The sequence below is a fragment of the Anolis carolinensis genome, chromosome 3, assembly GCF_035594765.1.
Source record: "Anolis carolinensis isolate JA03-04 chromosome 3, rAnoCar3.1.pri, whole genome shotgun sequence".
Taxonomy (NCBI): Eukaryota; Metazoa; Chordata; class Lepidosauria; order Squamata; family Dactyloidae; genus Anolis; species Anolis carolinensis.
This window is the reverse complement of record NC_085843.1, coordinates 264022315-264037831: the sequence shown is the minus strand read 5'-3', so window position 1 is coordinate 264037831 and position 15517 is coordinate 264022315. Positions and strand designations below refer to the sequence as shown.

The window sequence follows — 15517 nt, the reverse complement described above, 5'->3', positions numbered from 1 at the left end:
AAAACTCTGGAGCAACCCTGCACTTTGGGCACAATGTGGACTGCAGAGCAGCTCTGATGTAAACCAGTCTGCTGTCCACAAAGGCCACCATCCCCTTTTCCCTGCTCATCAATGAAGCAACAAGGGGATGGATCGGGCTAATGTCACCTTCCATTTCCACTGCAGACAGCACCTGGCCATCAACCAAGGCATCTGAATGACCATAGAGAAGGAAAGGGAACAGCTCCTCCTTCTCCCTGGTCATATTGATGTCAGCAATGGGTGCCCACAATATCCAGAAGCTCTCACAGAATTCTACAGCCATCTACAATTGCAATGGAAATAGGGAAAGAAAGGTCCAGCCAGACCAAATCAATTTCCACCCAGCTGGTCCATATATACTCTACCCAGCCACTGCAGTGGGTCAGTGATGGAGTGTGTGAACGCCTCTGGGGACTGCAGGTCTAGTCCAGACCATTTCTGCTCTGGACTGGTTCCAGAAGAATTGGCAAGTGCAGACAAGCCTTTGGATTAGAATGAATATTAGCTTTTCCATACCTGGCATTCCGGGTTCTCCAGGTTCTCCCTTCTCTCCTGGGGTTGGAGGACAGCAATCACAGCAGTTAAAGAAAAAGTCAGATGAGTCAAGGGTAAAATTTTCAAAAGGGAAGAGTGTGGTGGCTGTTCTGAAGGCATAATTAGGAGAAGACAATTCTGTCGTTGTGTCGCTCATTTCGGATACTTCAGTGAAGAGACCATCTTCAGTGGGTAGTGCATCTGAAGCATCATGGTTCTCCGTAGCTACCCTTCCAACAGCTTTTATCTTAGTAAATTTTGGGAAAGGGGTACTTTTGCCCTCTATCTTCAGATTAGCAATAGTGATTATTAGGATAAAGATGGCACAGGGCAAGTGCATGCTCCCCATTTTTGCAGCTGTAGGAAGAAATAGACAGACACATAAAGAAACACTAGACTATTTTTAAATTGTAACGTCAGGAATAGGAGAATAGCAGACCTATATCCTTCCAGTTGCTGTACTTTAGTTCTCATCAACCCATACCAGATAAGCCAAGTTCATTGGTATTATTGGGATGCAGGTTGCCCACACTGTGACAGGATCCTAGGCTAGACTACATAGTGATTGAAACCATTGTTGTTAGGTTGCAGTGTCTGTCAGGCCTTTCCAGATATAACAGATTTCCACCCAATGCAAATACTTGGGGAAGGTAAAGGATGTAGCTCTTAGGAACATCTAGTTCCTACTTATGTGACTACATGAAACCCCATTAACTACCACCTTCCAATTTGGGTAGCTCCTCATCAGCTGACAGAATGTGATGCCTACTAAAGTTTGCTCTGTCCCTTCCATTCCTTTTCTCTCTAGGAAATAAAAGTAAGCTAGCCTGATCTTGACCTTGGGGAAAGTACACTTTGCATGCCAAACATCAGCTATGAGGCTTAACAGAGAAATATAGACTTTTCAAAAATATTATATCACACTAATAAGGCACCATGCAGCTTGGAATGTTTCACTTAAAGTTACAAAAATTTAATATAAGCACTTTTAGAAAAGACAACTGGCTAGGGAAATAGGATGACTCTTCAGTCTTTGGTATGTTAGTTCCAGAAAAAAGGAAGGAGTGGCTACTTGAAGAATTTAGCCATCCCAAAGGTCAAGTGCTAACTCTGACTATCAGCTTTTTTCACTTGTCCCCATGTTTGGATCCACTCACACAGTAAAAAAAATGTTAATCTTCTAAAACCTTAGCTTTGAACATCTCAAACATTTCCAGATCTTTAGGAGACCCTACTGAGTAGAGGATCTCTATTGTGATTCTCAATCTGTGGGTCCCCAGATATTTTGGCCGTCAACTCCCAGAAATCCTAACAGTTGGTAAACTGGCTAGGATTTCTGGGAATTGTAGGCCAAAACACCTGGGGACCCACAGGATGAGAACCACTATCCTATATAATCCTGCCCCTTAACCAGATGCCTCCCCCTTACCCTTTGTTACCTTGGCACTGAATCATGTACAGCTTGGTTGCAAAGTTCTTTTGCAGTAATAGACATCTAATAGACTCCGATTAAGTATAATGGCAGAAGGATTATTATGATGATTATGATTATTATCCTAGCATTATTACACAAGAGTGACAGCCTCTGGGAGGTCATACAATGATGTACTGTATTCATATCTGTCCAAGGACAACAGAGAATTGCCTGAAGGATTTGTTGTTGTTTTGAAAGTCATTTCTGAGCTAAGACAAAGCTATCATGGGGTTTTCTTGGCAAGATTTGTTCAGAGGGGTTTACCTTTGCCTTTCTGCGGCATGTGATTTGGCACAGTTGTTTGCATAACCAAGCAATTGCTTGAGCAACTGATATTTAACAACAAATAGTCCAAACACTCATCTGTGAATTAGTTTGAATCCCAGTACAGTTCAGGCGGAACAAACAGTGCACTGGCTGAGATCAATAAATAGCTGGCAAGCTGCTTCATCTTGGTGGGTTGCAAGTTGTGGAGATCTGCTACGAAACACTGTAAAAGAATAAACCATACTGCCCTATATTCCATATGTACTATATTTCAGAATTATAGTACAGTATTATGATTCCACTTCAAATGTCATGACTGCATTCTATGGAGTCCTGGGATTTGCAATTCGGTCAGACATTAAAGCTCTCAGGCAAAAATATGAAATAGTCCTCACTGAAGAGAACACAGAAATGCTGGACCACTCTAACAACTACTATGTCAGACAACACAGAGAAGCCACTGAAATCCACAAGCATGTGGATAATTTCAACAGAAAAGAGGAAACCATGAAAATGAACAAAATCTGGCAACCAATGTTTTTAAAACTCTAAAATCAGGACAGCAAATAAAGTTCAACACTCTGAAAACAGGGGAATTCCAGACATGATCAGGGCCAGCTAACACCTCCCAACAAAGGATTTCCCCCAGGCAGGAATCAGCCAGGCCTTGAATCTACAAGGCCATTAAATGCTAATCAACGTGATTAATCACAAAATTCACACTTTCCTCCAGCAGACAAGAGTTATTTCTCCACACTGGACTTTCAACAGATATATAAACCTCTTTAGCCTAGTTTCCAATATACCTCACCACTTCTGAAGATGCCTGCCATAGATGTGCATGAAACATCAGGAGAAAATGCTTCTGGAACATGGCCATACAGCCCGGAAAACTCACAGCAACCCAGTCCTCACTGAACTACAAATCCTGCAATGCTGTAGGACGTTGCCATGTCAATAAAAGAAGAATCATCCAGATACAATTGTTGAGCATGAAAGGCATTCTGGTCTCATCTGATTTGGGCTGTTGAACAGGACTAAAGCGGATTAGTGCTTAGATAGAAGACTACCATGGAATTCCAAAGAACTCCAGAGATGACTTAGAAGGAATCTTGGATGAAACCCTGAAAAGCATCACCAGCTGGAATAGGCAATACTGAGCAAGAGGAACAATGCTTTAATTCATTATTGGGCAGCAATCTGAGTCCTTCCTCATCATAGTTTTAGATTATTTTACACCACCTTTGGGGTGACTTTCTCAAAGATTTTATAAATATTAGATTGTGTTAGGTGCATTCATACTATAACTGTAGAACATCCAAGGGATGCTGAGAAAATTCAAGCAGAGGTAAATTATCTCTGCTTAAATTTTACACAAACAATCCTCTCTTCCTCTATCTAAATTACTCAAATTTTACACAGGCCAGAGATAGCAAATAGCCAGCAGGGTGTAGTGGTTTGAGCAGTGGACTATGGCTCTGGAAAACAGATTTCCAATCCTCATGCAACCATAGGAACCCACTGGGAGACCTTGGGTAAGTCACACTCTCCTAGCTTCAGGCATATAATAGATCTGAATAGATTTTGGCCAAAAAAAACCTGTAAAAGGTTCTTCTTAGGGTTGAAACAGCTTCTCAGGAAACAGCTTGAAAGCACACAAAAAGCAAGGATAGGAAGATATGAAGAAAAATGTATTCAATCCCTAGGGGAATTGAGAAACTGCCAAAGATCTGGACTAGGACGAAACATCTAGAAATACCATATCCTCCAAAGACCCCAATTTGCCATAGACAGTCCTGATTAATCCTCATCATTCTACTTTTGTATTTGCTTTTAAAATATCCCACTTTCCTCTTTTGTCTTTAACTTCTTTCAGTTGCTGCCAACTGAGTTCAAAGGGAAATAGTAGGTTGCACTCAGTTATTCAGATTCAGTAAAGGGGAGAGGAAGGGTTGACTCTGGTCATTTTGTCTACACTCTGATGTTGCTTGGTCAGTGCCACACATGCCACTCATGAAGTGGTGAAGAGCGTGAAATCCTAATTCCAGATTCCCAAGGACACATATTACTGCCTGGCGATTCATTGTTAAGACATACAAATTACCATCTTGGCTCTCAGTGCAGGGAATCAGAATAGAGCAAGTAGCAGTAAGACGTCCCCATTATCTGGCATCCTAGAGACAATGCTTGTTCCTCTCCAAAGGTAGCTATTCCCCTTCATCATCTAATCTCTGTTCATGCCTTCCCACAAGACAAATGTTTTGGCATTATGTCAGGGAAATGGGGAAATAATGATGAGGGTTATAGGCATTTTTTCAAGGCTTCTAACCAGTGGGGGTTAGAAGATGTTTTCCCCTCATTAGAACATCTTTTCACAAAAGTTCCCTTCTTTTGATGAAATAGGAAGGCAACACATGGTTACATTGACTTGTTCCAGAGTCAGCAGGGACTCACACCACTCAGTTAACACACCTTAAACCCATCGCAGCTCATTAAACTTTACTTTATACTATATGCTTCCCTATGTATAACTTCCCTTATCTCTCATAAAGGTGGCCCATACCGAAGATGCCAGCTGGGGACAGTTAAAATATATTTTCACACTCTGCTAAGTTACACAAGTCTTGTTTTTTTCCTACACAAGATAAGAAAACTCTTCTATGAGCCAATTAATTGCATGACTACAAACTACGAAAGATACAGGACTGGAAGCGATAGGGATGCTGCAGTTTGGGGTTTTATTTTTATCAGCATAATAATAATAATTCACATAATAATTCCATCTTTTTATCTGATGAGTTTAGTCCCCAGGCTGTTCTGTTGTATCTGTTCCGGCCAGGTTTGGCTGGCTATCTGAGGTTGTTGTTAATGTGGTTATTTTACCTCTACCTCATCAAATGAAAGCAAGCCGAGCTTTACAAGAGAAATGTTCACCACCAAATCAGGAAACCTTTTTTTTACTTCAGCTGTCACATGTTGCTGTAATCCAGCAGGGAAAGTGTTTTTCTCTAGTCCTCTTTCGCCATTCCAGTGCCACCCAATATTAATAAAGATAAACATACAGCTAGATGTAGAACAAAGAGGAAAGGAGGATTAGGCAGATGGGAAGATACTTTGCAAAAAATAGCTTCTTCATTAGAGGCTTTGTTAACTGAGGTATGCCTATAATGTTTCCACCATATTTTTTTTATTTCAGAACAATTGTCTTTATACTATTCAGAGCATTAATAAGCTGCATTTACAGACTCAGAAAGGAAAGTTTCCACCTCCCAAAGGAAGTAATCCTAGCTGTTGGGCAGTGACACTTCCTGTAGCAGTTACTACATCTCAGGTAGAGGAGTTCTCAACCTTTTCAGTCATTTTTGAAGCAAATGTTTCTCGTAGAGCACCAATAAATGTTTATAGCAGGCATAGGCTGCCAGAGGTAGATGGATGGAAAGTGTTTGTGTGAACTAATTCACACAATGCAAAAAATTACAATATTTAAAATCAAGAACAATTTTAACCAACATAAACTTAACAGTATTTCAGTGGAAGACCCCCATCTAGTTCATTCCCCTTCTGCCATGCAAGAAAAAAAACTATCAAAGCACCTCCAAAGCAGCCTGGATTTATAATCTAAAGAGAAACAATATCCCTCCACAAACGCTCATTTTGCATCTCTGAATCTTGAAGTTGTGTGCTTCCTCTATCATTATGCCATGTAGCTCTTCAGAAATAAGTACAGACCAATAGTTACAGTTTTTGACTGCAATTGCCTACGAAACAGATGAGGTGCCAAGCAAAGGCTACATTGAGGCAGTTGGGCCCCATTGTCATTTCTAAGATACCGTCCCTTTTTGTGCACACATGAGCCAGTCTACAAATGGTAGCACAAATTAATGATTAATTAAAATACAACATGCAATAGAAATAAGTACAAAAAAAAACTTCATACATGTACGGTCATCCCTCCACATTTGCAGATTTAACTTTTGCAGATTTGATTATTTACATATTTATTGAATATGTTCTCTCTAAGAATCTCTAGGTCCTCTAGGGTAACTCTAGAGTCAGCTTCTGCCAGAAGTTGACCATACTGCTACCCTGGACAACCTAAAGAACTAAAAAAAATTAGAGAAGTTTTCTCTCATGTAAGAAAAATACAGAGGGGTTTCATTCTTTCCACTTTTGTGATGGTTCTACATTCCTACCTCCCATAAAGGGGGAGGGCCTACTGTACATATTTTCATCTTTACAATTTCTGTGACTAGCGGTCTGTTACTCGAGGACCATATAAATATTGGTACTACAAGAAGTGTTGGAAGACTCCGGTGCTAACAGGGGAAGAAGGAGAACCAACAACCTTTATCTTCCACCAATGAATCCCATAGCCTTTAAATGGCTGCAACTGGAAATTGGGCATGTATATTTCCCTATACTTTTATCAGTCCCACTAATAGTGTCACTATACATGTGTGCATCTCAAGAAACAGGCTGCAGACCTCAAAATTATATGCCAAATAAAACATATTAGTCTTTGAGCCACTCTCTGTGTGTGTTCACCTTCAAACTACCTGTCAAGTTATGGCACGCCATGAATTCCATTGGATCTTCTTCTCTAATCTCAGAAGTAGTTGACTATCACCTTCCTCCAGTACTTAGTATTCCTTTGCTGCCTCCCATCCAAGTACTATCAAGGCCACACTAAACTATTTCTTTCTTGATTTTTCTGCAGCAGACTAGCCAGCACTTCAGATTTCTTGGCATGTATGCTCTCCGTGTAAGTATTATGCTGAACACACATAGATGCGGAAGAATCCATGGGTCATTCTTGCTCTGTCTTCTATGTACATTCATAATATCTTTTAATTTACATTTTGTCCCAAAGGGATCTGGTGAGGTTACTTTATTTTTTGAACAATATAGCTGTAGAGACAAGTAGTCGAGGTATTTTCAGCAGCAGCATTAAAAAGGTAAAGGTTTTCCCTGACGTTAAGTCCAGTCGTGTCCGACTCTGGGGGTTGGTGCTCATCTCCATTTCTAAGCCGAAGAGCCGGCGTTGTCCATAGACACCTCCAAGGTCATGTGGCCGGCATGACTGCATGGAGCGCTGTTACCTTCCCGCCGGAGCGGTACCTATTGATCTACTCACATTTGCATGTTTTCGAACTGCTAGGTTGGCAGGAGCTGGGGCTAACAGCGGGCACTCATTCCACTCCCGGGATTTGAACCTGGGACCTTTTGGTCCGCAAGTTCAGCAGCTCAGTGCTTTAACACACTGTGCCACGAGGGGCATTGCAATGCCATTTCATGAACCTTGGTTAAAGCACCACACATTTGTTTGGATTTAGAAATGTATTGTGAAATCTACAGACTTTACAAAATGAAAGGATGTGCTTCTGTCATTGTAATGGTGTAGGTCTTCCAATTTAATATCCACTGAGAAAATGTCTAGTGGCACCTAAAGGCTAACACGTTTTCTGACATCAGTTTCCATAGACTCCAGCCCAAATCAAAGGAGGCGTAATGAATAATATTAACCAGTCCCTTATTCCTGGATATTTCAGGTCTTTGTTAACTTTGCTTGTTTAAAATTCCAGAACTCATTTTATAAGCAGACAGAAAAATCATAACGAATATCCATCTTGATGAAACGTTGTCCTCTGCAACATTACTAATAAGAACTTTAATAAAAATTGAAAAAAACCATCTGGTTTGTAAGGTTGACTGGGCAAGAACATTCTGAGTAGCTGAAGTATATTCACAGTAGTTCATTCAGAGGACTACAGAGATGAATCCCCATCAGAGATAATTCCATAATGACTAAAAAGTCAAGCACAATTACACACATTGAAAGGTTTTTAATAGGAAGAAATAAATGGAAGCAAGATTAGGCACTTGTTTCCCAATGCATTAGGAAGAGGAAGTCATCCTCTGGGCCATAGCTTATTCTTTATTTTCCTAAAATTCCTTACAGAGGTCATTCATTTAGGAAAAACAATGAAATGTTTAAATAAAAACAAACTAACAAAATGCTTTACAGAACTCTGTAAAAAAATGTAGTTCCTCAATGCTGTGTCCAGTCCACCACCGTATGACTGACAACAGCCAGTCACACAATCTATTGACAGCCTGTTCAGATGGAGATTCACACATTGCATGGGAACTTCCAAGTTTTAAATGCATGGGTTGAATTCTCTCATGCAGTACAATACTTATAAAGTATGAACCCCATATTTTACCTACCCACATCTGACAAAATATGTATTTTCTAGGAATTCTCTAGGTCGTCCAGGAGAACTTCCAGCAGATGTCATTTATTTCAGAGGGAGTCACTATTATCCACGGTTTTCTATTTTCACAGTCATTTCAGGATAATACTGATAGATGCAAGCTTCTAACTTAATGGGGCAAGGAATCCATTCTGGGTTATAGTGTGAATTTTAAAGAAACTGAGTAAGGTGCTGATATTATTTGCATGACAGGCTTCAGTACCTTGAGCAGCTATTTAGGATGTTGACCAAACTGTTGCTGTTGTAAGCGACTGAGACTAGAAGACATGCTGAAAACTTGATGGGGTCGTAGAACAGCAAAACATTTTAAAATGTTGAGAGAGAATACCTGAGTTATTATGGCTGTTGAAATATCAGGGAATTGAAATATGTGTGTGTGTATGTATGTTCACTTCATGTCTATGGACATGATCGAAGTGTATTAAAAAAGATGTGACTTGTGTGACTAAAGTAGAGGATAGTGGGCAGAAACCCAGAATAGTACAGCCCACCAGACTTCCCATTCACAGTTGGCCTTCTTCATAAACTGCTTTTGTGAATTAAATTTAAAGTTATGCAGTACATAGCATTGGCTCAGTTTGGAGGGATTGACGAGACCATGGAAAAGTTTAGTTATTTTAATACAGCTCCTAGAACCAGGTATCGGGTGATTCTGGAAGTTGTAGTGCAAAAAAGAAACTTTTCTGACTATGGGATCAAACAAACTGCTGGCCAAAGAATGCTGATACTTTTTTATATCCGGTATCCTTACCCTAATTCTGTACAGATGTATGTTCTGGGAATATGTAGTTCCAAAGCAACCCCTTTTTTTGTTCAGTATGATAATACAAGTCAGGCCGTCAAAGCATGGGGAGAAATTTCTGACCTTCTAAAGATGGTCTGTGGCACTAGCTAGTGGACATAAACACAAAACTAGTTGCTGTACTATGAGATTTGTTTTCCAGAAGATTATTTATGTTATTTATTATCATTATGTGTAAACAGAGGTTCAGCCTGCTGACTCACAGAGCACTTTGTTTCTTGTACTGTCAGAGATCTTGATGCCAATAGGTTGACAATAAGACACCCCTCTCAAAAGCCCCAGCCTCAGAGTCAGCCAAAAGCCAAACAACAGAGAGGTTGTTTTTAAGGTGCTGGCATCAGGTTGACGCAAGAAGTGAAAGGTGAGGTGGTCACTTCCCTTTACAGAAGAGTCCTGGTATGCTTTACTCCAAATAACTGAGGACAATCCATTGCTTTGTTAGAGATTCGTAACTCTAACAATTAGCAAGGTAATGGCCTGTGAGGTTTACCGAAGCAGAACATGAACTTAAACACTCAGGAAAGACTTGTGACTATCAAAGGCAGCAAGCTGGCATATGGAACAGAAGATTGGTCGAGGTGACAATGTCACTGTTAACAAAGAAAAGAAAGTCTAGAAGCACCAGAATAGTTGCTTTATTCATGGAAGCATCAGAGAAACACAGTGGTAAAAGATATAAAATATCTGCAAAGTCAGAGATAATCCAAAAAGTGCCAAGAAACACCTTTCCTTCTTGGGCACAATGACTTAAATGTTCTGCAATAAGATTCTGAATCAGTTTTTTTCCTACTGCTTCAAATTTAGCTATTATAGGAGGGCTTTTTTTAGAAGGGATATAAAAGCCAGAACCTAATGTTGCTGGAAATGGGCCAACTTCCAATCTGTTACTTGATGTATATCCACCTCACTCAGCTTTGTGCTAGAGCTAGATCCTGATTCATTATACCTAGATTGGTCTAGTCAGCTGGGTCTCTGTAGAATATTTCTGCATCATGACTCAAGTGTTAATTATGGCCCAGTCTGCATGGCATAATAAGCTAGTAGAACCTGTATGTAATCCCTGATCACATCCCTGTAGTACAGGCATGGGCAAACTAAGGCCCCGCGGGCCAGATGTGGCCCCCTGGGTGCTTATCTCAGGCCCTCCCATTTTCCCTGCCCTCTTGGCATAAGGACACAGTGGCCCACCACATCTTACTGAATATGGGGAAAAAATATGGGGGAGGAAGGCACGTGGCAGCTGAGAGTCCTCTGAATCGTTCTCAACCACTTTGTGTCTCACCCTCCTCCTGGCATAAGGACGGTGTGAGCGACCCCATCCTTATGCCGAGAGAATGTAATTTGTTAATCTGATGCCTATATCCAGCACTCTGGATTTTCCATCCCCCGAAAAGCCAGATTTATAAACCACAGTGTTCTTCACTTATGACTCTGGCTCACTGGAGAAGCAACCAGAGTGTGTACTTCAAATGTCACAATAAACCAGTCACAGATGGGTGATCAGTGCCCAAGAGCAATGTTTTCTGACTCTGGTTTCCAAGTGTTTTGGATTTCAAGTCCCAGAATCTATAGTAATTGGCCAGGACAGCTGAGAATCATTGTCCTAGTGTCACAGTTTTCACAGATTTCCTCACCTCAGTTCAGGGTAGACAGTGATCCAAATAGAGGGACATCTCACAACAACATGCCAAGGACAAATATCAACACAGTCTACTTTGACATGTCCTGAAATCTCATTTAATGCTGGAGAATCTGTTATTTTAATGGACCATGGAAATGCTGCTGCAACATAGAGGGTATCTCTTTGTACAGTTTCTCCTAATGACACCTACTGTTTTCACAAATATTTCACATTCAATGAAATAAGAGTAGACACAGAAATGCAAAAATCCACAATTTCACATACCCAAAAAATATTCCACCCAAAAAGTGTTTGTAAGCCTCTCAAGATCATCCTCTGCAACTCTTAGATGTGTTTCTGGCTCAAGTATAGTCAAAATATAGGATTTGCTTTAATCCATAATTTGAGGTATCTACAGAAGGTCTTGGAAAGTGTCACTCATAGATATGGCATCATACTATATTCTATATTTCTGCATTGGGGAGCTACAGCCTGCCAGCAGTATCTAGTAGTAGCTGCATAATGGTTTGATATAGTTTGTGATATAGTTCAGGGCAAGATGAGGCAAAGGCATCAGTGTACACAATCAACAAGAGCAGCTCTTTCGGGTGCCCTGATCCACAAGCAAGTCTGACCCAAAAGTGTTTATAGGGAATGCTAGATTATGATCGGACTCCTTTCGCCAAAGAAATACAAACTTCTTTTGCTGGACACCACACCTGCTCTCTCCCAGCTCTTCACATTGCCCTGACAGCCTAAAACTTAATGGTAATAAGTAGGGGGATTAAAGTGGCTATAGTCCCTGGAGTTTCGCTCTGATTTTTGTCCATGAAGTTTCTCTTATAAATATAGCAATCAAAATTTGTTTGAATCACATAGCTGCAGCTCGAAGTTTGGATGATTCCAGCTTTGGAAAACTTCTCTTGAATGTAAGATTTCTTGCAGGGGATGGAGATTTTCTCTGCGTTATATTGTGGAACCAGGCCAAAACATCTTAATGTTTTCTTGCAATAAACCTAGTCAATAAATCAGAATCCACATAGTCTTTCCCCATTGTACAGGAATTAGCTTTTATTTTCTTTCTTCCAAGCTTTCAAAGTAATCTGTCTTTCTTCGTACATCAAGACACTGCACTAATATAACTTTGTCTTACCACCTTCTGGAAGAAAGATAATGGGAATCAGCTCTCTCATTTTTGGCAGTTTAATGGCTTCCGTGTCAGTAAGGCAAAACAGCCAATTTTAGTCTGGACTTTAAAGAAGGTAGCTGCTGAACACAGTTCTCCAAACAGGTTCAGCCTTTTGGACTGCGCTAGTAAATTTCAAATTAAAAGCTGGAGCAGATTTATCATGAAAACCACTGCCTGCCACGGTTTTACAAAGTATGGAAAAGGGGAGTACGTAATTTTTAAACTGCAGACAGGAAAAGAAGGAAGATAACAGAAGCTAAGCATCACCACCCCCAAAACTGTCTGAGAGAGTTTGCTCCCCTACTTCTAAAATGGTCACATCATTGTGGTCACATAATGGGGGTGGACTTTTTAGCTCAGCAGAAATGCAATAATGAGCATCTAGTCTGAAATTCCTCAATTCTGTGCTCTATGGACTACCAAGTCTGCAGCAACATAGATGGGAAATAAAACAGCCAGGAGGCCCCATCATTTATGTATATAGCGGGCTTCCTCACCAGTGCTTTTCCTGTATTTGGAGACATTAATTTTTTTGAGACAGCTTCCAGAATGTGGTCATGATGGCTGAACTATTATGGTTGTTGTAATCCAAAATCTAATTTCTCTGAAGTCTGATTCTGACTTGCTACAGCTACTTTCTATATTTCTTCACCGTTGATACTTGGACTGCAGGCAGTTTTTTTTTCTCTGTTCTTTTCCGCCTAAATTTTTTTTGGTACCATTTGAGACTGAGCACCCCATATCCAAAATGCCTGAGACTAGAGGAGTTCCATATTTTAGCATTTTATTTTATTTGGATTTTGAAATACTTGTATATACATTGTTACATGTCTTGGAAATAGGACCCATATCTAAACACAACCTTCATTTATCTTTCATATACACCTTATATATACAGCCCGAAGGTAATTTTATACATCACATTTCAAGAAATTATGTGTACAGAACAAAGCTTGTGTGTATTGAACCCTGTGAACAATTTTGGATTTTGGAATATTTTGGAATTCCAGATAAGGAATGCACACTCAATGTGCAACAAAAATAATGTTATCTCACTTTAAGCATTCATTAACTATACAGAGAATCCAAATGTATTCTAAATAAAATATCGAGGCCCTCTGTTTCATAAAAGATCATTTCATATAAATACATTTTGCCAAAACATCCAATTATATTTAATTCTACTCTACAAATCTGTTTGGCATGAAAATTTTCCCTGGAGCGAAACTTTAATATGCCTGTTATCATTGACATTTGTTCACTAATAAAAGTTAGAGGTAATTTTAGTTTCCAGAATTTGTTTACAAGGGAAAGCAAACAGAACAGCTGTGTTTCTTTCTCCTACGTTTTGAGAACACCTTCTTAAGGTTTCTCCCAAGGAAAACTAAGCAGTCTCTTTGCAGCTATGCTCTTGTTGTATATATAATTTCTCAAAGATCAAATTCTACTGACAACAACTGCAGAAGCCCAAATGTTTCCTGCAAGAAGGTCTTATTTGGGGGGATGAAATGTTTATTATTATCATTTCCTACCTTCTGAGTGTTCCTCTTATCAAGAGTTCTCACTCTTCACAGCGCACAGAAGAAGCCAGTCCAATTGTCTGATAGGTAGTAATTTATTTTATTTCTTTTGTTGCTTTAATCATAGCCAATGAGAGGATGCAGCAACCAGGAAAGAAATTGGATTGGTGACTTCTCCAGAAAGCCAACAGAACAATGGTGAAATTGGAGTAAATGTAAATCCAATGCCATCTGCAGGTCAGCAGTCTGCTGCTGAGTGGCTCATTGATAACCATCCTTTGGGAACTCATCACTTGCCTCTAAATTATTCTTAGTAGTAGTAGTAGTAGTATTAACACCCCGTGTTTTCTCCCTAAAAAAGAAATTCAATGTGGCTTACAACCTCTGAAGATGCCAGCAACAGATGCAGGCAAAATGTCAGGAGAGAATGCTACTGGAACATGGCCACATAGCCCGAAAAACTCACAGCAGCCCAGTGATTCTGGCCATGAAAGCCTTCAACAACACATTATTATTATTATTATTATTATTATTATTATTATTATTATTATTATTATTGTTATTATTATTATATTTTATGACACAGCAAACAAGATAGATATGCTGGATTTCGTATTACAAAATCACAAGTCGAACACTTCCCAGTGTCTAGGACTGTGTGATGTATTTTCGGATGATGATGATGATGATTATTATTATTATTATTATTATTATTATTATTATTTGAAACACAACAAGATGAGTCCACAGCAGACACTCTGCTGGCTGTTGTACTGGATCACACGTCAGACACTTCCCAAGTGTCTAGGACTGTGTGATGTATCGGCGAATAATATGTCCAGATCCCAGTAAGGTGGCCTTCTGGCAGATGGTAATTTTGTCAGCACCGATTGTGTTCAAGTGCAGGCCAAGGTCTTTAGGCACTGCACCCAGTGTGCCGATCACCACTGGGACCACCTTGACTGGCTTGTGCCACAGTCTTTGCAATTCAATCTTTAAATCCTCATATTGTGCCAGCTTTTCTAGTTGTTTCTCCTCAATCCTGCTGTCACCTGGGATTGCAACATCGACAATCCATACTTTGTTTTTTAACACGATCGTGAGGTCAGGAGTATTGTGCTCCAACACACTGTCTGTCTGAATTCGGAAGTCCCAGAGAAGCTTGACATGTTGTTGTTGTTGTTGTTGTTGTTGTTGTTGTTGTTGTTGTTGTTGTTGTTATTTCTTATCCACTTCTCCCTAAAGCTCAAAACAGGGTACAATATAAAATTAAAATACAAAAAAAATTAAAACACCGATATAAAAAATACATAAATGTTAAAACACAAACCTTTACCCATAAATGTTTCTAATACTGTGAAGGAACTTCTTTTATCATCTTCTTCCTGGCGAAGCTCTGAAAAATGGGAGAGAGAGGAGGGCCAACCTCACATGCAATTAAAGAGGGATTTGAATACAGAGCTGAGCATAATGATCCACACACCCTGAAACATCTGATCCCATCTGATTTCAAAAGTTTAGGAGGGGCAGGTCTGGTTAGAATTTGGATGGAAGATGACCAGGGAATATCACAGATTATCGATAAGGCTTGGGGAAAAAAAATCCCCCCTCAAACTCTACAGCAGCGGTTCTCCAAATGTGCTCCATGGAGCCCTTGGGGTTCTGTGAAACATACTGGGGGGCTCCACCGTCCCTTCTTCTTCCCTTCCAAGCTTTCCCTCCTCTTTCCTGCTCCTCTCCCTCCCCTATGTCCCATGCCCCAAAAGCCTTTTTTCCTCACTTCCCTTGCCCCAAAAGCTTTTTCCCCTACCTTC

At 40.0% G+C, this 15517-nt stretch overlaps 1 protein-coding gene across 1 annotated transcript in view; it reads right to left on the bottom strand.

The window, feature by feature from the left end:
* Nucleotides 1-15517, bottom strand: part of otol1 (otolin 1) — a 39863-nt gene that overhangs the window by 6115 nt on the left and 18231 nt on the right. The window contains exon 4 of the mRNA XM_062976989.1: nucleotides 538-912. Within this exon, the coding sequence (XP_062833059.1) occupies nucleotides 538-912 (375 nt within the window). The remainder of the gene's footprint in view (nucleotides 1-537; nucleotides 913-15517) is intronic.